The sequence below is a fragment of the Stegodyphus dumicola genome, chromosome X1 (genome assembly GCF_044657685.1).
Source record: "Stegodyphus dumicola isolate Sdum_Otavi_A_Nest chromosome X1, ASM4465768v1".
Classification (NCBI taxonomy): domain Eukaryota; kingdom Metazoa; phylum Arthropoda; class Arachnida; order Araneae; family Eresidae; genus Stegodyphus; species Stegodyphus dumicola.
In genome coordinates, this window is record NC_140780.1 from 217,966,874 (window position 1) to 217,990,732 (window position 23,859).

The following is a 23,859-nucleotide window of genomic DNA, read 5'->3' on the forward strand; positions in this document are numbered from 1 at the left end:
AAATTACCAACTATTCATACTAAGAGCTATTTAATGTTGAATTGTAATTATTTTGTTTAAATATCATATTATCTCTCTATACCTCGACGTATCTTATTCGCTGTGCACTAGCTTTAAATAGGCTTAAATAAAACTAATTATTTGTTTTATCTACAGAATTTGGCCTTCTTTAGTATCAGACTCGCAACAGACTTGGAACGAATTATCGCTGTGCCTGAAGTGATAGTAGAGTGTTCAAAAGATTTAAAACAACATTTTTATTAAAACGGAACTTGAACATTAATGCACCACTTGTCGAGATGTGTATCTTAAAATAACCATCAAATTCAAATTTAAAACGAAGTTTAAAAACTTCTCACCGGAGTAACACTTAAATGAGAGAGGTGAACAGAGATGACGAAACCTAGTAACGTGACCTCTAGAGGCAGAAACACGCTCTACCTTATAATCCGAAACCCTCGACTTAAATACTTTTTTAATTAAATATTTAAATTCCTTGTGCACCACATAGTATAACATAAGACTTACAGAAGTAATTTAAAAAATAAACAAATACAACAACACAACACAAAATAAAACTAACCTACAAATTCACACTTTCAAATTGATTTACATTTATGGTGAGGAAACGGAAAAGGAGAAGTTACAGTAAAGGCCTAAATCATAATAATTGGTTAACTAAAAAAATAATAATAACCAAAATATTTAATGAATTCACTCATCATCTACTACAATCTCTTTTCACTTTACCATTTAAATTAACCAACCTCCCAAAAATTGCATAAACCTATTTTTTTTTTACAATGAAATAATTTTATAACTATATTGTAGGAAATCTTGATTTAATTCCATTTAAAGTACAAAATATGGCTTAACTAAAATATGGCATAAGAAATATATTGTTTTGAGCTTTGAAACAAACTTAAAATCTTTTGTGCAATTACATAAAATTGAAACATTAACCTCTATAATATATATTATGTTCAAGAATTTAAATATTCTGCATGAGAAAATGCAAAATAATTTATGAACAGCTTGATGAACAATTTGGGAGGAATAAAAAAAAACATTTTCGAATAATATTTATTTAATGAATTAAATTTATTTATTCATTTAGATTTAAAAATGCCAAAACATGAATATTTACTCCATTTAAAGCATTTTCGCAACTGGCAGTATATGTCTGCAACCAAGGGCTGCAAAACCAGAGGCTGAGTAAGAACTTTTGCGGATATAGCATATATATATATATATATATATATATATATATATACCAAAGACTTAATTCAAGGTGTTATTGTCTTATTAAATATTGCATCTTGTTATTGCTTCACTAATATACTAAGGTTTTGCTCTCCCGGCCTCTCGTTTTGAAGAGGGGGGGGGAAGATGTAAAATATAAAAAATACGGCTTTGCTCTACGCGAACAGGCAACCTCTTATTAATTTTCTGCAATTTCGGGATCTTCCCCCTAGACCAGTACTTTCGAGAACATTCTGGCATGTTACGTAATCGCTGCTATAAATGAAGAGTTCGCGCCATTTTTCGTCAGATTCCTTTTCTTCGCCCAGCCGCTGTAAAACTCTTTGCTCCCGCTCTTCCTGTCTGTCTTTCTTTGTTTGAATAGTATAACGAAGTAAATTTAAAGTTATCATATTGTCTAAATTACTATCCCATATGTAATCTTGAAGAATCCAAAGGAATAATGACCTGCCATTTTAGGTGAATAAAGACATGGAGTTTTAAAAAATGAAACCCTTCGGTGTCATCATTTCTGCTGTAAGCCACTCAGTCATGTCCAGATTTTGATGCCAAGTTTCATCATTTTCAATGCCGATCTACTGTAAATGTCACGTATGTATGCATTTATTAATATTATTTTGATAGCACAAAAAATTTCAACATTTGTTTCAACTTTGCAAAACTTTAATTTCCCGTTGCTGCAAAAAATCAGAAGCATTTTATAAAACCTTTATGGGAACTTTCTCTTCATTCATAAAGCCAAGACCTTTCTTGATTCCTTTCTTGAGACCTTTCTTGAAAAGTCTGTAGACCTTTTCTCTTTACTTTTGAGATAGTAAATGCATCTTCTCTCTCTTTTTTTAATTTATTATAATCATTTATCAAAATCTATGCTTCACTGAAAAACGCAATATATTTCTATTTGGCTACTAAATGAACTGGATAAAGAGGGCTATAAGAGTTGGTAAAATGCTCTACAATATGTTCTACATGTAGCCACATTCCTTGTAGAGATATTAGGTATTTTTGGAAAGCAGGAGAGATGAGAAATAGCAGCGTTTTTGCCAGGAATCGAACGACGGACCTCTGGAATACGCGCCCAGCGTGCAGACCACTACACCACGAAGGCACGCTAAGGAGGCAGAAGAAATACCAAATACTTTATATACTCCCTCTTTAAAGAGAGACTGGGATTTTAGGGGACCCAGTCTCCAAACCTGGGTGTGGAGAATAATCACCCACCACCTTTTCAGTTCGGGCGCCACTGTAGAAACATTAGGTATTTTTGGAAACAGGCAAGATGAAAAATGAGCAACGCCTTCGCCGGGAATCGAACCGCGGACCTCTGGAATACGCGCCCAGCGTACAGACAACCACACCACGAAGGCGCGATAAGAAGGTGGGAGAAATACCTTATATCCTACGCAGAAGACAAACAACACTATGCTTTTTAGTCTTTCAAGATTAAAAAGGCTTAAATTTTTTAGTTTTGCTTATTATTTTGTTCATGAATGACACAAAGGTATTACAAGATATTAATTTGTTCCCCGAGTCGATGGATTTTCTTTGAGATCAGACTCTTACATTTCAAATAGCTATAGAAATAAGTGTTCTGCAAAATCGTTTGATTTGAGAAGAGTAACTCCCTAAATTTTCACAATGTTTTCAAAGTATTTAATTAGAATTTCTCTTTAGAAAAAACAAAAACCCTATCCTGTCTATCTAAAACTCGTTACATACGCGATTTTAAAGAAGATAAAATTTAAGTACATCAGCTAATAATTCAGTTTCTGAATTCTGAGTTGTTGTCAAATATTTCTTTTGAAACGTTTTAAATGTCTTTATTTTATTTGTTAAATTCGTTCTAAAACTCTATTAGAAGTCTTAGCAATTTCCTCAATCTAGAGCTATACATGTTCCGCATGTTCTAAAATGCTCAAGCTCCAAAATTAAAAAATATGCGGAAAAATATGAATTAAAAATAAACTCTCATAATGATTCGGAACATATGCAAATCGAAAACAGTGGATGTTTCTAAAATTCCTTTGTACTCGGAATATACGTAAGACTTATGCTTAAAAGTGCTGGCGTTTTGTCTTATCCTTAAACGAATAATTAGGTAATCAGTTAACCGAAAAGTTTTTAAAGTTTGAGTGAGGCAGATTCTGCTAAGTACTAAAGCGTTTTAAAATAGTGCCGAGTAGAAGTCGTTTCACGCAGCTATTTAATATATTTCCAAAACTTCAGCAATTCCAATCCTATGCTATTTATGTGGCAACGATTTGAATTAATAGTAATTCAGAGAAAAGTTCTCATCTGCATCGTATTAATAACTATACCAATTCAGTTCATTAGAGACAGCATTTCTTGTATAATAAATATTATTAAACTAATTTAGAAGTCAAACAACAAAAATTAGCATTATATTTTCAAATTTTAACAGGACTAGTTTCGATAGTTTTACCGAACCATCGAAACTAGGAACCATCGAAGGATGATGGTTCGGTAAAACCATCGAAACTAGTCCTGTGAAAAATTTGATGATATAACGCTGCTTTTTGTTGTTTGACTTCTGAATTAGTATTTATTCGACGTGTTATTGTGTCTTAATTATTAAGGTTTTCAGCTTCCTTCGTTAATCAGTGAATCAGCTGCTATCGAATTTGCATTTTAGCAAATCTCGGATTCAAACTGTGGTTAAAATGGATGTTGTAGAATCTTACAACTGATTTATAAAACCTGTCTCTCAAGAATCTGAAGCACTGAAGTTATATTCTAATGTGCCGGTCTAAATAAAATTTTACTCGTATCTCTTTTGTGTCAGAATGAATGATCTGAGACTATATTGTTAAGTGCATACCTCTTGTTCTCGCCCTTCATTCATCTAGAGCATAAGTGATTGCAGCAGCCTTTAGCAGAAAATTATAGAAATTATTATCTGCAAGGAAGCATGATGGAAGAAAATGGTTGATCTCAAACATCATCTCATTACTAAAACCTAATTTCCAGAATTGTACTTAATACGCAGTAATTCTCACTTATATGTTATCCTACAAAAATCAGTTTCAGAACGAATTGTTTTTGCACATCTGTGGTTACAAATGTATGTCTGTTATTCCTGATAATATACCTATTATGTATGAGGAAAATCATACTGGTTCAACATTTGGCCCAATTTTTGAGGTGTTAATCTACATACTTCTCGCTTCATTTTTATGCTCAGTCTCGGAATCATACACAGCCCAAAACAGTCTCGGAAGCCATTCGAATATCTAAACGTTATAAGAATTATGTATTATTATGAGTCGAGAGCATGATGAAAACATGCTGTTTAAGATCTGGTCTCTTCGAGACGCAAATGTTTGTCGGAAATGATTTCGCCAGTTGATTATAGACTGGTCAGAAGATACTAGGCGTACTCTAGAACAGTGGTTTCAAACTCAAACCGCATGCAGGCCGAATCATGATCTGAAATCAGCTGACGGGCAGGAAGTTTTTTTAACGAAAATTAGAGTATATATATATATATATAATTAGAGTGAATATATATAATATATATATATAAACTGTATGCAATTAACTGTGGAAATTCTAATCCAGAATCCAAACCAAGAGCAATTCCAAAACCATGAGACAAACTCAAGCAGTGTAATATGTAAACTCGAACAAAAAAAATCACTTCAAACACGAAAATTATAAAGGAATAATTCAAAACATTACCAAAAGAAATAGTGGATTTAACGTTTTCCGGAACATCTTCTTCAGTGAGGAAGTGTATCGATCAACAAGGTTGATTCCATTACCATGCTAACTTATAAAATAATATTTTGAGCAACTGTTTCTTGCCAGGACACAATAGTTCAACAGAAGTAATCAAACAGTCTTTAAAGAATCATTCATCGGTAAATCCTTTTGATCGTTAAACCAGGTTTCTACAAATGAAACAAGCAATTTTATTGCGCTCAGCATCATAAAAATACATGATTTCTAATTTTTCTTCCGTTTTTCTTTCATCATGGGTTAAAGACATATCTTAGAAATTTATCTCTTAATTAAAACCACTATTATAATTTTATTTATAATCTTAATTCAAAAACTTTTATAAGGTATTTCTCCCACCTTAGTGGCGTGCGTTCTTGGTGTAATGGTTCTGCACGCTGGGCCGGTATTCCATAGGTCCGTGGTTCGATTCCCGGCGAAGGCTATTGCTCGTTTTTCATATCTCCGTCCTCAAAAATACGTAATATCTCTACAGTTTCGCCCGAACTAAAAGGGTTTTGGATGAGGATTCTCCTCACCCAGGATTTGGTGATTGGGTCTCCTATAAACCCCAGTCGCCCTCTAAAAAGGGGAGTATATAAGGTATTTCTTCCACTTTCCTAGCGTGCCTTCGTGGTATAGTGAATCTGCACGCTGGGCAGGTATTCCAGAGGTCCGTGTTCGATTCCCGGTGAAGGCGATTGCTCATTTTTGATCTTGCCTGCTTCCAAAAAATACCTAATGTACCCACAAGGTATTGGGCAAAATGGGTAGATTGTTGCAAATTTATATCATTAACAACACTCTTTTGTTCATTATAGAAACTTAACACACTGTTTGAAAATGGGTTAGAACCGAAAAAGGTTCATACAGCATTAGAATTTGTACAGTCATTATAAATTTTCGAAATCAGCAATGCCCTCGCCGAGATTTGAGCTCTGGACCTCCCGTCTACTGTGCTTCCAGTTATAACAGGAAGGTCTGAAGAAAGAAGGAAGGTAATACCTTATATACTGCTCTTTTAAACTGCGACTTTAGATTAGAGGACTCAGTCATCAGATCCTGGTTGGGATGAAATAGAGTCCTCCAACTTTTAGTTTGAGTGCTACTTGTAGAATTGTTTAGAATTGTTTTGAAGCAAGGAAACTGAAGAAATCCGCAATGCTCGTTTCGGGATTCGAACTACGGGCGTCCCTAACACGCGTCGAGCTTCCTGGCGAGCCTTCGTGATGTAGTGGTCAGAACACTGAGCCGATATTTCAGAGGTCCGTGGAAGGAGAAGGCGATTGTTAATTTTTCATCTCTCGGGCTTTTCCAATTAGCCTAATGTCTCTACAGTGGCGCCTAAACTAAAAGGGTGATGGATGATGACTCTCCACGTCCTCCACGAAGGCATCCCTCCCTTTAGGCAGATAGCCCTCGTGTGCTTTGCCGTAATTGAGTAATCCAATCCAATCCTAAACATGGCTGAATAGAAATTTCCTGTGTTTCCATTATTTGAATAAGAATCAATTTTCTCCGAAAGCTCTCTAAGAAGTTTCCTCGTTAAAGCAAAGAGCTTTATGCTCCCTATCTAATAAATTACTTGCATACAAACAAAAATATTAAGTTAAAGCTTAATTAATTTAAGCAAAGTAAAAAATCGAGACTTACCCAAAAGAGGAATCAGCAAGCAGAGCACTAAACAGCTCACATAATTTTAATTCATTGTCTTAATGCATCTATAGCATATTATGAGTATTTGCATTTAATCAGTATATTAATGTTTGTGATTTCCATGCACGTCAATGAATTATTCATATGTTCCGTTCAGCTGCTTAAAGCTAACTACCATACAAACCATACAATAACATAACATGTGCATAAACAAACCATTCAAGAAACTACTTTGCTTAATGACTTTCTTCAGTTCCGAAATGACAAAAACTATATTTATTAACTTTTAATTTTTTACGCTTTCTATCGAAAAATGGTGGCAAGTATTTAAATTTACATTCTACAGTATTAAATATTTAAAACCTCTTTATTCGAGAATTACTTTATTTGGGAAGAATGAAAATGTCTTGGCGGCATTGATCCAAAAACGAGGAAACGGTAAGAGTGATTTTACAGAATAGAAGAATGTTCAATAAAAGTACTTCAAAAAATACCGGAAGACTAAATAATTAAGAAGGAAAGACTTAGAAAAAAGTTTGAAATAGAATGAGATAATGCTTTCATTATGTAGGGCAGAAATACATAGAAAGTGTGTAAGGATCTTAAGTTGTACTAACGTTTATTATTTTTTAAAACTATACTATCGACTCTTATTTTCCACTTCCGACCAGAATTAGACGCGTTAACTTGTTTATGCAAATTGTACTTGCTAACGCCCAAGTATTTAAGTTGTGGCTTTTTGCCAAGAGTTAGATAGAGAGAGAAAGTGAGCAGCTTTACCACTGCGTTACACGTGAGTCTTCAATCAGCTGCTGTCCACCTTTAAGGCCAGAGGTTTAATCCTCTTGATATTTAAAATTTATTGTAGTTTCGGCAGTTTGCGTACTACATTTGTAATATTTTAAAAGACCAGTCTTAGGTATTTGTGTAAACTATTCAAAGTCAGCTCTTATTTAAAATTTTAGTTAGTAGTTTTATTTTTTTACGTTTAGACCACAAGTGCTTGGTCTCTGGATCCCGAAGTGCCGGAGCACCTATAATGTTGTAGAAAATAAAGGGTAAAGTTAACTTTTCCTGCTTGTGTTGTCTATTCCACATCTATTTGAACATAGCTTGAATAAGCTCCCTGTTCCCATTCAGGACACGTCATGTTCCCAAAACAGATTAAAAGGAATATAAGTCCTGATACGCGTGCATGTGCACTATATGCCCATGAGATAAAGAAAGAATAAAAATTCTTACAGCTCCCGATCAATGAATAAATATCGATGTCTTTTCTAGAAAGAAATCTTTCTTCCATCATTTATATACAATATTTTATTCTAAAATTTTCGAAAAGGTAGATTTTGGGAGGAGGGTTAGGAAATCTTGTTGCGTTTATGTAAAAATGTATGTCAATATCTATTCTAGAAAGAAATCTTTCTTCCATTATTTATATACAATATTTTATTCTAAAATTTTCCAAAAGGTAGATTTTGGGAGGAGGGTTAGAAAATATTGTTGCGTTTATGTAAATATTTTTCATTTTTAAAACATCTCTCAAAACTGCATATTAGCAAAAATAAATTTTGCAAGAATATAATATATGTGAAGATGAATTAAACTGCCATGACGCACTTGTACATCACAGATTTCATAAAAGCCTTCTGAAATTTAAAATATTTGTAAGAAAAGCATGCAATTATTTGATTCAACCTTTTCATTCTCTGAGATCTGAATCTTGAAACACACGTAAACGCTAGCAAATAATACCAACGAGGTTTATTAGGCTACGGATTTTTAAGAAATGAAATATCGTCTGTTATTAAGAATTGAAACTAAAAGGAATGGACTCCACAGTGGGAGAACCAAAGAATGGGAAAATTAACTGCCCTTAGTTTCATTTTCTAACAGCGACGAAAGCCTTCCCCCCCCCCAAAAAAAAGAAACAAACTTCAGCTGTATAAGATCTATGTCATTTTCGTATAGAACTTCAAATCAGCAGTTTAAGACCGGTAGTTAGAAAATTTAAAATAATAAACACCATCGAAGTACTTCGCATTTTGAAAGCCTTTATTTCATATATCATTTAGAGCAGCGATTCTCAACCAGTGGTATACAAGAGAAAAATAGGTGGTACACAAAACTGCAAAGTATTTTTAACTATTAAATTCAAAAATCTTGTAAAGAAAAAGAACCAATTGGTAGAAATTTCCTGTGATCGAATCTTAACTAAAGATTTCAAAAATAACACACTCGTTAACTTTCGGCTGACCCGAAAAAAAGAATTTAAAGCCATTTCAAATAAAACTATTAAATTTTTATTGCCTTTTTGCACTTTGTTATTTTGCCCGACCTATTTTTGGGAATAAAGATTTTCTTTCGTGTTATATTTGAAAAATAAATACAGAACAAAATTAAAAGTGGAATCCTAATTTACGGTTAATGAATCCTAATTTACGGTATGAAATAAGAACAGACATAAAGAAACAGATATCTCTTAAACAGGCCCAAATTTAATAAATTTATAAGTAAAGTATTATAACTTAAATTTTGATAATTAAAAGGGTAACCAATTTTTAATCTTAAGTTTTTATGAGTGCAAATTTAATACAAATAGCCAATAGGTTGTGCAAAATTGCAAAATATGTATTTTATGGCAACTGTATATTTTTTAATATTTCTATTGAGAAATTGAAAAATAATGATTGTAAAATGTAGTGGTGTTACAAAACTTTTCAATTTTTGTTTAGATGGTGCCCGTTAGTTAAAAGTTTGAGAACCGCTGATTTAAAGAAATAACCGTAATTAATATGTCTAATTTTTTCCTCTTACTTCCTGTTTTAATTTCTTAAATTTTGCACCATTCCCAAGCTGCGCTTCTCGCAACACTTATCTTTTGACACATAGAAATTCAGCGACATAAATAGTTTGCTCGCAGTTATATGGTACAATACAGAACATTCTTTAGCAAAAACTTTCTGCATGTTCTGAAAGTGACATTCTGATCGAGATAACTAAATGCTGCTTTAAAACTGGAAACTTGGGAAATCTTCATTTTTCGAGTAATGCAAAGAATTCATCCTTTGCGTTATGTAATGTTCGTGATGGCTCTGTTGTGTAAAATGTCGTCTCACGAAGCGTAATATGTCAACTTAGGAATGCAACGTAATATGTCACTCAAAGCGCCATTGTTTCCCGAGGTTTGAATGACTAAGTGTTTATATTATTTGCTTTCTATTTGGTATGAATGATATATTTTAGATAATGGTCCGATGCCCTGATAGTTGCTAAAATCTAAGAATTAACTATTCAAATGAATAAATGTTCTAATGAAAGCTGAATATCTGAGAGTATAAAAAGAAACTATCCTATTACATCAAGAGCTTTCATGCATTGTTTTTACATCAGGCATGTCTATTTTATGCATCCAAATATAACGAATTATTATTTCAATATGTTCTTTCTTAATTGAGGTTATTCAAGAAAGGAAACATTCTTTCGTTAATGAAAATTTCTAATCGCGCTTATTTTTATTATCTATTGAAATGTCTTCTAACAAAATTTTATCTTCAGTGAAACAATACAGTTACAAAATTTACTTGTCGGAGATTTAAAACACGAGCATTTATTTCACATCTAAAAAAAATGCAAAAAATGTCAAAAAGCATCATTACTATTAAACAACTCTCACTGTATACAAACTTCTACATTTTTGCTTTGCTATCTAAGCATTTAATAATAAATATTTTATATATATATACATATAGAGAGAGTTATTATTACAAGTTTTAAGTCTTTACGGCTCAACTTATGAAATACTTTATAAGGTATTTTCTCCCTCCTTCCTGCATGCTTTCGTGAAGTAACGGTAGAACATTCGGCGTGTTTTCAAGAGGTCCAGGCTCGAGTCCTGGCGAGGAAACTGTACATTTTCTATATCTCCTGCATCAAAATAGCCTAATGACTCTAAAGTGGTGCCCAAACTAAAGGTGGTGGATGATGATGATTCACACCAGGATTTGGCGATTGGACACCCTAATCCCCAGTCGCCCTTTAAACGGGGGTGTATATAAGGTACTTTCTCCCTCCTTTCTTCATACTTTCGTAAGGTAACGATAGCACACTCGCCGAGTATTCGAGAGGTCTCGGTTCGAGTACCGGCGAGGGCATTCCTCATTTCTCACGTCTCCCGTATAAAATAATAATAATAATAATAATAATAATAATAATAATAATAATAATAATAATAATAATGGCTCTACAACTTATTATAATATTCGACAAAAGTAAAATATGTATGACAATCAAGCTCATTCCTCACGAATATAGCTTATTATTGCAGAAAATGATAGTAAAAACATTTATGTTTAGTTAGCGAAGATGGTAACCAGTCTCTATTTTTGAAATCGAAAAAAAAAAAAAAAAACTTCTAGAGAACAGAATTTTATTTACTCTTCCGTCATCTGAGATTTCGTTTGACGTTTTCCCCTTTTTTTATGTCATGCATGAAAATGTTAATTTGTAGGCTTTATATTTATTTTAACTAACATTTATTTTAAGTTTAAACTATCTTTCCTGTCAAGCCTTACTTTCCCCTGGAATTGCCAATGCCAGAGTAATGAAAATTTTAGTAGAACGCGCAAGGATTCAAATTGTCAGCAGAAGTATTCTGAGTTAAATAGAAGGGAAACGAGTTCGAAGGTGTGCTCTCTTACTTCACGAGCGTGGAGGTGGCTAGTTAGAAATTGAAGAACCTTGCGTTTCGGCCTGTGTGCTTGCCTCGGCAGTTTGTTAATCTTTCAACGTAATATTCAGAGTTTGCTGAATTATCAGCGGTATTTTAGAACGCGGTGAGGTTAGTTACGTTTAGAGAGCCTCGTAGTTAGTCACTTGTTACTGTTCTTTTCTTAGTTTCTTATTTTTATTTTACCGCCGGGTCGGCGTAGTTTGTGAGCGTCAAGAGCACGCATTTGTAATTTCTAAAGTTGAATAAAAAAGGGATTTAAATTCTTCTCAAGACTTTGGTCTACTTTCCAGTTCTTAGCAGTCACCACTATTGTTGCGTGCAGGTTGGAAGCGCGCAACGTTACATTGGCGCCTGAACACTTGTGGATGGAAGTTGCTGGACAACAACAAGAAATGGCAAGCCAATTGGAAGGATTTGGATACCTGGTCCAGACGATGAGAGCGTCAATCAAGCCAAACGTCAATTTCGACGGAAAAAATTCGGTGGCGATATTTCTAGAAGACCTTGAAAATCACTTCCAGCTCTACCCTGTGCCTGAAAGACAAAAGGTTGCCATCGCCACATCTGCACTAAGAGGACAGGCCTCGCTATGGTGGAAGAATATAGGCAAATTTTTATTAGGGGATTTCGGAGGTCAGACATATACATTTGAAAATTTCAAAAAATCGTTATTAAAGGCCTTCCCCATAGTGAAAGATCGAGCAAGGCTGGAAGCCGAACTATATAGTTTCTATCAATGGGATATAGAAGAGTTGACGGACTTTATTCTGCGAAAAATTAAGCTGACGGATATGCTGTATGGGAAGAAGCCCGACGCGGAGATTATTGAAATAATCTTACCAAGATTACTACCTGCTGTTCAAGATTACTTTGAAATTAGAAACCCAAGCACATTGCAGGAGCTCTTCGAATTGGCGGTCAAGTTTCAAAATCGCAGAATAGCGGAAAAAGTTAGAGGGGCATCGTATTCTCAAAGTATCCGAAGGCAATCTTCAAATGAGCAGACCAGAAATGCAAACCGCTCTTATGGGGGAAAGAGCTATCAAGCTAACTCATTGAAGCTCGAAGGTCAAGGCCCAAAAAGGAAATTTGAAAAAAACCGTCCGCGTACCCAGAAGGCAGAAGTTGAAAGGAAAGCTTTAAATGAGTAGAGGGGCCTGTGAAAGCGAGGGTCCAGACCCCGGAAGTTTTAAGAAAACTCTCAAGAAGACACTTAAATACGGTCATCGTAAAGAACTCCCAGTTACCAATTATACAAGTCCTGGTTGGCGATTTACCAGTAGAAGCCCTCATCGATACAGGAGCAGAAGGTAATTTTATGAGTGATTTTTTTAAGAACTTTAATAGGTTTCGATTATTTAAAAATAAAAACACAGAAATCATAGCAGCACAAGGACAAACTTGTCAATGTATCGGAAAACTATCTTTAAAGATACAAGTTCAGAATGAAAGCCTTAAAGTATTAATTTGCGTAGTAAAACATTTGCAAAGTCCACTTATTTTAGGTATGGAGTTTTTAAAAGCCGCGAAGGCCAAACTGAATTTTCAGGACAGTTCTATTGTGCTGGAGATGGACCGGAGGGTGGTGGAACCAGTGGAACAACCGCAAGTTGACCTTAGCCATTTGAATGACCATGAAAGTCAAGCCATCCAGCAAGTGGTGAGTACTTTTTCAAACTTGTTTTCAGAACGGCCTGGTAGCTGTCAAATAGTTACGCATTATATACAGTTAACTGCCGACAAAACCTGTAGGACTAAACCTTATCGCTATGATAAACAGAAAGAGCTAATCATAGAAGAACATATTCAGGAAATGTTAAAGAACAAAATAATAACGCCCATAAATAGTGAGTACGCGAGTCCAGTCGTACTATGTAGGAAAAAGAACGAGTTTCCTCCTTCGGATAAAAGGGCTTGGAGGTTTGCTATCGATTACAGAAAACTGAATAGTATTACTAAATTCCCAGTTTACCCATTGCCGGGTATAGAGGAAATTATTAGAAAGATTAAATCTACTAGATACATGACTACTTTGGACTTAACGTCTGGCTACTATCAAATAGCTATCAGACCCGAAGACATACATAAAACCGCGTTTATAACAAAATCGGGCACTTATGCATTTTTACGCATGCCCTTTTGGTTGTGTGGGGCCCCATCAACATTCCAGAGAGCTATGGACATTGTTCTAAAGCCTGTCCTAGGAAAATCGACTTTAATCTATCTAGATGATATAATTATAACGAGCAGTACGTTGGAACAACATATTAAAGATCTAGAAGAAGTTTTTAAATTATTAAAAGAGGCCGGTCTTACAATTAACGCCTCAAAATGCAAGTTCGCAACTAAAGAACTTAAATATCTGGGTTATAAAATTTCGCAAAAGGGTATAGAAACTCAAGATTCAAAAATAAAAGCAATCAAGAATTTCCCACCTCCCAACACCGCCAAGAAACTTTCTTCTTTCCTTGGGTTATGTTCTTATTATCGGTCAATCATAAAAGATTTTGCTAATATTGTTGAACCCTTGTTAGTAATTAAAAGAAAGAAAAGTAAATTCACGTGGACAGCAGAAGCAAATACCGCATTCGAAAGGTTAAAAGAAGCGCTTATCAATGCCCCTGTTTTGAAATTCCCGGAGGGGGACGAAAACCTGGAAATTGCAGCAGATGCTTCGGACTATGCTGTGGGTGCGGTTCTTATGCAAAATGGCCATCCTTTGGCATTTTTTAGTAAAACGTTGAATCATACACAAAGGAATTATACAGCTACAGAGAGAGAAACATTAGCCGTATTAATGGCTGTACACAAATTTCGAGTTTATTTCGGCAAAGCGCCAGTAACAGTCTTTTCGGATCATGCGGCTGTTGGTAGACTTTACTCGGGGAAAAACCTAACGCCCAGGTTAATAAGATGGGCTTTAAAACTCCAAGAATATAATCTAATAATCAAATATAAACCGGGTAAGGGAAACAATGTAGCTGACGCACTTTCTCGTATAAAACTGGACGATGAAGGCAATGAACTTAAATGCGCTGTGTTGACTTCAAAAATTTTAGATTCTAGAGATACAATTATTGCTGAATTGAAAGCTGATCCTGAATTTGGAAATATCTATGCATATTTGAAAGACCCCGAAAGCTTTGAGCACACAGATATCGATGCGATAAGAAATAGAGCAGAAAACTATGAAATAATAGATAATTTATTATTTTATACGAAAACAACAAACGAAAATCTCGAGTACAAACCAATCATCCCAGCCTCGCTTCGATTAAGCATTTTGAAGGAATTACACGACGCGAAAACAGCGGGTCATTTAGGGGTCAGAAAAACTTTAAAAAGGGTACGCGAGGCGGTATATTTCCCGCAATTATACAAAATAGTAACTGCGTATGTCAGGTCCTGCAATCAATGTCAGTTAATAAATGATATTAATTACAGCCCGGCCAGGTACTTAAATAGCATTCGCGCTACATTTCCGAATGAAATTTTAGGCATAGATCTTCTTGGTCCTTTCCCCCAGAGTGAGTTAAATAAAAATCGTTTTCTTTTAGTAATTGTAGATCATTTTTCAAAATGGATAGAAATTGTTCCACTTAAACGCGCGTCAGCCAAAACAGTCGCAGATGCATTCTTACACAGATGCATTTTAAAATACGGTGCACCGATAAAAGTCATTAGCGATAACGGTAAACAATTCATTAGTCAAATATTTGAAAACATATGCACTGGACTTGGCATACGCCATATCAAAATGGTTCCGTATAGACCACAGGCAAACATAGCAGAAAGAGTTAATAAAAACACTGTAAAAATAATTCGAAGTTATGTTAGCACACATCACAAGCGCTGGGATGGCTACATAAATGAATTAGCTTATGCTTTAAGAACGGCAAATCACGATACTACGGGAAAAACCCCAGCAGAATTATTTTTAGGACGAAAGTTAATTACGCCATTAGATAAATTATTCTTTGTGCAACAAAGCGAGCAAGAATTTAAACAGAAAGATGTACAAACACTTATTGACCAGGCGGTTAAAAGCTCGGATACGGCAAGAAATAGGCAAAAATTATATTATGATAGAAAACGCCGTGAAGCAGATTTTAAAGTTGGGGATAAAGTGTTGAAGCGGAAGTTTTCTTTATCAAGTGCCCCAGACAATTTTACTGCAAAGTTAGCTCCAAAATTTGAAGGCCCCTATGTAATTCAGGAAATCAAGAGAGTCGTATTGTACTTTAAGAACGAGAGAGGGGAAATCTGTAAAGCAAGTCCCGACCAGGTGAAAAAATATTATAATCAAAATGATTTTGAAATCCTTAAAAGTTTCTTGCAGTATTCAAGCGTAAAAGAAGTAGAAGGTTCAGAAGTAACGTCACCCGTTCCACCACCCAAGAAGCAGAGAACTGAAGAGAAACCTAGCCCTTCTACAACCCATGCGATGGTACCGAAAAAGAAGAAACGAAAACTTTCAGACTCCAGCATTTAAGAAATACAAGAAAGTAAAGCCGCCGCGTAAAGAAACCTTGGTAAAGAGGAAAACACCACTTACAGCGTATCGCAGTAGAAATTCTACATCGAGGAGAACGCTTCCAGGGCCAGAGAGTCCGATGCAAACAAGGCCGCCGTTCCCGAGAAAGAAAAGACAGCAGGAGGAACGAAAAGACCACCACCAACAGAAGAAATTCAAGCATGATCCCAGACCGGAGGACTCCAAGACCAGCCGTCCAGGAGAAAAACGGAAAAGACAGCAACCCGACGACTACTCCAAGAGGCCAGCATGCAGAGGGCGAAAAAGAAAAAGTAACGTGGACGACACTCGGAGGACACTAAGGAGAAGACTTACGTCGATGAAACCTATAACGTGGGAGCAGTTCTGCCAGAAAAGGATGTCGGAGTTCCAATCATCGAAAACTCAAAGATAAGTTAAAATCTTCTATAATTTTTTTTTTCTTTTGTTCCGAAATGTTATGCGTAAATACGAAGTTCTATGTTTTGACGGAAGTCAATGTGTCTCTGTTGAGACTTAGTTTTGTTTTACTTTATTTAGCTAAGGCAAAAGTATTATTTTCTTTAAGTATAAAATCTAAGAACAAGCAGTTTCTGTTGGTCGAAAGACTAATTCTGTTATGTTAAAGCCAAAATTTGGCCGAAGATAAAAATAACTTCGTATTCTTGTATTAATAAGAACTTTAGTTTCAGTGCCGCCAGCTTGGCGAAGAATGGGTAAAGTAAAAATTTATTTTTCTCTTATTCATTTTATGGTAAATTGTAAAAATGATATGTATTAGAATTTTGTAAATATACGTAAATACTTGAATGTTATTGTTGAATGTTAAAGTTGAATTTAGTCTAGAAGCATAAAATTTTAGATGCTAAAAGTAAATGCTCAAAAGCAATGAATTCAAATTTAAGTATTAAACTGTAGATAAAATCATGCTTTAGAGCGAAAGCCTGCATGTCTAAAGATGAATGAGGGGGAAGTTAGAATGAATGTGTTTCTAGGGTTCTCCACCTACACTTGAATTTTTAAGAATGTTAAAGTAGCTCATCGAGTTGTAGAATGTAGAGTAAGGTGTGTCTATTTGGTCGTTGAATTCTAACAAATCATTGTGGTTAGGGGAAGTGTTGCAATACTAAAACACGAATATTCCCGTTTGACACCACACATGGTGGAGAGCCAGGGTAAAGTTAAATTCATGTTTGAATACTTGAATGAATGTGAATTAAGCAGTAACTAAGGAAAATAAATCGTTCAAAAACAAAAACTTATTCAGTGTCAAGAAAGTGTAAATTATAATGTATTTAGAAAGATACTGATACTTATTCCTTCCAGATGCTGGAAGGAAGAGAACAGATTGATTGCTGAAGTCCAGGAAAGGTTGCTGTAAGAAGAGAGAATTAAATAAATATATACAGAAATTTATTCTACCTTTTGTGAAAAAACAGTTTTTTTTTATGTAAACGAGGCTCTTAAAATTTAGTTCAGAATTGTGGAAACTTTTTGACAGGTCGTTTCTAGGACCTGCTTCCAAGTTTACCAAATTCTGGCAGCGGCAAATGTAGGGTTTATTTTTATTTTAACTAACATTTATTTTAAGTTTAAACTATCTTTCCTGTTAAGCCTTACTTTCCCCAGGAATTGCCAATGCCAGAGTATGAAAATTTTAGTAGAACGCGCAAGGATTCAAATTGTCAGCGGAAGTATTCTCAGTTAAATAGAGGGGAAACGAGTTCGAAGGTGTGCTCTCTTACTTCACGAGCGTGGAGGTGGCTAGTTAGAAATTGAAGAACCACGCGTTTCGGCCTGTGTGCTTGCCTCGGCAGTTTGTTAATCTTTCAACGTAATATTCAGAGTTTGCTGAATTATCAGCGGTATTTTAGAACGCGGTGAGGTTAGTTACGTTTAGAGAGCCTCGTAGTTAGTCACTTGTTACTGTTCTTTTCTTAGTTTCTTATTTTTATTTTACCGCCGGGTCGGCGTAGTTTGTGAGCGTCAAGAGCACGCATTTGTAATTTCTAAAGTTGAATAAAAAGGGAATTAAACCCTTCTCAAGACTTTGGTCTACTTTCCAGTTCTTAGCAGTCACCACTATTGTTGCGTGCAGGTTGGAAGCGCGCAACGTTACAAATTTAAAAACAATTTGGTTTTTGAAGTGGCGAAACCTTTGATGATTATTTTGACGTTGTTGTAGATATTCAGAACCACTTTTCTATGTTTGAAGATCTCTTTTTCTATTATAGGAATATCAGAATATTCCCATTTGAGATGTTGATTAATTTCGTCAGGAAATATATCAGAGACATTCATGATGTGCTGTTGAAAAGAAATTTCCGAAGTAAAATACTTGTCTTTCAAATGCAATGTCTTACTTCATTTCTCAGGCTCTTTGTGGAAAGCTGTGTATTCTCTCAAATAACATTTCTTTAACATCTTTGTATTCTTCTCATTAATCGCACTTCTTAATCTGGAAAGTCTCCAGATCTAAGGCTCCAGATGATGTAAACAAGATGTTGAAAATTATCAATATTTTGCAGAAAGTGTGCATCGTAATCTATATTTAATGATACATATTTGTTTATCACGGCATAATTTTAAATTAAAATAATGTGAAAAATAGTTGGTAAAATATATTTCAAGCATTTTGAGGTTAGTGTTATGACACAAAATATAAAAAACTGTGTTTACGAAACCAATAAAGAAAATGCAGAAATCGGTATCACAGAAAGACGCAGTTTCCTTCAGCAGTGGCATAAATATTGGTATATAAGATATGCCGCTCCAAAGAGGCCCGAAACCCTAAGAGGCTTTGTAATTCTAGTGAACTAGATTTAAATATTTAAACTTTATTAAGGAAAGACAACAGAAATTGATTTCAAATTTTTTCTGCAAAAACGTAAATATAAGGACTTAAAACTTTAAAAAAAAACTATACACTGATGGCCATTAAAATTCCAACACCAGGAAGGTGACAAACGTTAAAATCGCATGAAAGGAAGAAGTTGGGGTACGCAAATGATTAGTATTTCAGCGCATTTAGACGACGCGGGAGGGACAAATGACACCTGAACAGCACTGCATAAAAGAAAAGTTGCATAGTGGACTTCTCATTCAGAAAGTGCTTTGTAAGGTTGGATTTTGCTCCGAATATTGTGTTATGCTTCGCATAAGAAGAGGAAATGCTTACCAGCAAGTTTCGAAATTCTATAGAGGCAGGATTGTTGCCTCTCGAAAGTGTAGATTATTGTTCCGTGATATCGCCGGTCCCATTGGTCGACATCCTACCACTGTCATACGAATATGGAGTCAATGGATTGCTAAGGGTCATTCTGAACGGCATGCAGGATCTCAGACATATTGTGAGTTCAACCCTGCAAAACCGTACGACCACATTCCGGACCATTAGTCAGGAAATGGGCATGTTTGCAGCACGCACAGTATTAATTCGTAAGGTGCGTCGACCTTTACAGCAGCGTGGACTATCAGCAGGATGACCATTACTTTAGCTTCCCTTGACAGTACCGCATAGAGAGAGACGGCGACATCGGTGCGCCACACGACAAAGCTAGGTACAGTAGTGACACAATGTGGCCTTTTCAAACGAGTCGTGGTCCTACGTGCAGTATTCTGATGGCCGTATACGTGTCTGGAGTGTCCATGGAGACGGCACGTCGCCTGCTTGCATCGATTTCGGCATAGTGGTCCTGAACCTGGCGTGATGATTTGGGCAGCCATTGCGTACATGCACATCTCTATTTCAGATCGACCGTAATTTGAACGCAGATGGGTACGTTTCTGACATCTTACGTTCAGTGATTGCGCCCTATCTGAAACGCCATGTTCCAACAAGATAATGCAAGACCACGTGTTGCACATCATGTTCTCACCTTCCTCGATACACAGCACATTCAATTGCTGCCCTGGCCTGCACGGTCTCCAGATCTGTCGTCCATTGAAAACATCTAGCCATGGGTTGCTAAGATACTAGCCTGCCACTCCTCTCCAGCTAATACGGTTGATGAAGTGTGGCATTGTTTTGAAGCAGCATGGAATGAGTTGCTCATTTCTGTTATCCAAGCCCAGTTTGACTCCATGCCTAATGGGGTAAGGGCCGTGTTAGCTGTCAGGGATGGCAGCTGTTTCTACTAATTTCGCACCCCTGTAAACCTCCAAAAAGCTTAGAAATGTAATCATTTTGTCTTCATCCCATACTGTTTATGTGCAATAAATATCTTTTTTGTATTTGCTTTCCTTCATGGTGTAGCAATTTTAATGGCCAACAGTGTACACAGATGAAAAAATGCAATCTAAAGACATCTCAAAAATAAGTTTATTCCAGATAAAGGGGCAAAGAAAGAATATCTGAAAATGTTTCCTAATCTCCAAGACTGAGAAAACTATTGCTGAAATGAATAAATTTTTAATGCTATAATTCTATTTTATAGACTATCAGAGCACTAATATATATTCACTGTATCCTGTGGTACCAATTGATATTACAATTATTGCACGTAAAATAAAGATCAAATTAACACAACCGAAGTACAACTACGAGCAGATTTATTTCTACAAATTCTTATCAGTAATGACCAGACCTCTACAGGAAAACAGAACACATGTTATTGGCCATCAACTTGCTAGTGGACCTGTATTGCTTCTATTCGTATTAAGTTGGATATGTGGTAAAGATCGATTAAACACAACAATTTTTTAAGAAATAATCAATAATATCATTGATTGTTTCGCGAGCCATACACATTAAACCTTACGCTTAGTTCAAAGACGATCCAGTAAGATGCTTTTGAATCCTGGAAAAAATTTATATCAATAAAATTATTTATATAATTTATATGAAGAATGGAAACTTGCTAACCATTATGTTGAAGACTGTAATATATCTGATTGCACTTAAATGAAAGTAGAGTCACATAATTTGTCACCAGGCTTGGACTGGTCGATTGAAATATTTTGCACGCCCAGCAACCGCATAGTTACATTTAGGGAGAAGAGCATATAGCGAATTAAAGGCAGCCCACACACATGCTCTGGATGTGTAACAGTCAGCACTTCAATCTTGTAATTGAAAGCTACCAAGTTCGACTTTAGAAGTTCAAGGTGAATTTTTGCACTGATCCTCAGTCTAATGGATTTACAGGATCGCGCACGTCAGAATTTCAAAGTGCCCCCCAAAGGTGCATGTGAAGGGGTCTACCTACCACTTCCCAAATCTGCCACTGCATTAAGGCTATAACCTTAGAAGACCTTCATTTTAGGTTGAATTACGGCTGAATTTTGTGATTTCTTAAATATATTTGCTAAATAATTAATAAAATATATTTAACACTATCTTTCTCTATGCATAACGTATTAAATTTTTAAGTCTAATTAAGAAAAAAAATGTACGTCAATAGATTAATTTCACATCTCTTTCTTCGAAAAGAATATTGCCGCTAGATTAAAACGAAAGCGAATGTTCTAGCTGATCTTCATATACGCTGGCAATTATTGCTTTTCTTAAGCAAGTATTAATTTTTGCTTCGAGTTTCCAAACCTAAGCATGACTTTACGGTAACCTTAAAAGTGCTGTTATGAGTTCGTTTCTTAACAAACACATCACCGGATCGATTCTGTAGCGTTTAAACTTCGAAAAAAGGTTTTCTTTCCCTGAATTTGAAGTTCTTAAGCTATGAATAATATCAATTAAGCACTTATTTTCAGAATCAAAACCTCATTGTTATCACTCTCGTATAGCTTGTTATTATGTATAGCTTGTTCTGTCACTGATTTTATGTGTCTTCCTTATCATTACAAATGCTCTCTTTATTTAACAACAATCTTGTACAAAACAGTTGCGCTAATTTCGTATATGACTCCTGAATTCCCACTTAATTATGCATACAATTTTCACAAACAAACTCCTTTATAATCAAATATAGTAAAGAATGAAATTTATTCTTTTGTGCTGTATTATCTTTTCTTCGTGAACATAATTATTACACACCCCGACCTTCAGTCAGACCGACATGCGAAACTAATTCAGTCCTTCAATAAAATCAGTCCGGAAAGAAAATAGCAATGTTCAGTGGCACTATGTTATAGAAAATGAGGAGATTTCAGGAAGCATGCATTTCATATTGCATCCAAAAACTTTTTCAGGGTCATTCGCATGGATTGAAATGCAGAGAGAAAATTAGTAAAGACTAAGAAGTAGTAAGCATTAAAATAAGAGAGAGAAAGAAAGAAAATAAAAACTAATCTCAAACTTCTACTTTCATTTCAACTTGAAAAAGATGAAACTTAAATAAGGCAGTTATCAGTCATGATAAATGATATAAATGAGGCAGTTATCAGTCATGTAATGCTAATTTGAGAATACCAAAAGGGTCTCTTAGTGTTAATTGCAAATTTTAATCAAAAGCAAAAGCTTTCAATGTTCAAAAAATGATCAGCATATTTTTTCAGCAAAAGAGGATGCATCTGAGCAGAAAATGTATCGTAAAATTAATCGGTAAATGTTCAAGAAATGATCGGCATATTTTTTTCAACGAAAGATGGCGCTTCTGAGTACAAAATATATCGTAAAATATTAATCGGTGAATCTTATAAAGGTTCTTGTGTCTTCATTTTTATAGTAACCCTAAATGCATTTAAAGGAACAATACAAGCAGTCTATTGGATTAGCAAAGTATACGATTCGCTATGATATTTTTCGTGCGCACCTCTTACCCGCAAGAGGTCAGTGGCCTTCTGATTTGATGATTTTCGTGATCAAGAGCACGCGATTTAAGAGTAAAGAGGAATCTCAAGTTTTCTCTCTACTACCCCTCAGACAAGAAGTTTTTGTATAACCCGCCGCATTGATATTGCAGCACCATACAGACCAGTAATTTTCTACGCTTTAAACTACTAAAATACTTCATTCAAGATGATTGTACTCTGGAGAATCTAAAGGCTATATAGATTCAGAGGTTAAAGACCTCTAGTGCACAATGGTGATTCTCTAAGTACAACTGAAATAAATACTTTAAATGAATTCTTTGATCGATTATTTTATAAACAAGTGAATTCCCAAAAGCGCAAGATTATGAAAATTAAGCTTTTCTTCAAATTCTCGCGTAAAATGTAGCGTGAGCGCATAGCGAAATTTTCATCTTTAATGGCTTATTTTTATTTAAACTGACCAATTAAAATCCTTCAGTAATTTCATACTTTAATAAATAACGTGACAGACGTCGACATGGAATTTGTGTAAATTGCAAATTTTAACTTATTTTTTAATTTCTTTATAAGAAGAAGAGATGGGAAAGAAAATCTTTCTAAAGGAAATTGTTCTGTATTTACGTTTATACCGAAATGTAAGCCATACACTATTTTGCATTAAATAGAATGCCATTCTAAAACATTTCTGCTGACAAAATTTTTAAAGTGCTGCTTATAAACCTAACTTAATCAAGATTCTAGGTAATAAGCCTCATTAAGTAAAGTAAAAATATGTTGAAATAACATGTTATGTCATATGCAGTCTTTTATGTTTAATATGATAAAGAGGATTTCGAAGAAAATAGATGAACGAATGATAAATTGACAAAATGAACAATTATGCAGAATCTTTTTTTCAGTTACTTATAAGAAGACAATATAGTCATCAAATCCTACTTAAAGATTAGTATAAACGCTATTAATTAAAACGCAATTTAAACTGGAGCTGCGAAGCACAATGCTAATGAGCACTAATAAGTATTGTGCACTAATAAGTGCTTAAAATAAGTTCTTAGGTTACGAGAGAAATACCTATATATACGTATATATAAATATATATATACCTGCTATTTTTCATGATCATAAAAACAGAATTTCTATCATAACATTAAAAGTCCAATAAATGTAAGCATCAAACCCGGGACAACGGTTAGGCAAGTTCCCTCAGATGAACAACTAGAAACGGCGCCGAATTGATACGAAAGGTTAG

General features: G+C 35.0%; 1 protein-coding gene across 7 annotated transcripts in view; it reads left to right on the top strand.

Moving 5' to 3' along the window:
- Nucleotides 1-23,859, top strand: part of LOC146993412 (uncharacterized) — a 198,171-nt gene that overhangs the window by 132,584 nt on the left and 41,728 nt on the right. For 3 of the 7 annotated variants that reach the window (XM_085808492.1, XM_085808491.1, XM_085808493.1), the window contains exon 2: nucleotides 1,723-1,854. The exons of the other annotated variants lie outside the window; for them this stretch is intronic. In XM_085808492.1, coding sequence (XP_085664618.1) covers nucleotides 1,848-1,854 — 7 coding nt within the window. In that variant the 5' untranslated portion in view covers nucleotides 1,723-1,847. The remainder of the gene's footprint in view (nucleotides 1-1,722; nucleotides 1,855-23,859) is intronic. 7 annotated transcript variants of the gene reach the window in all.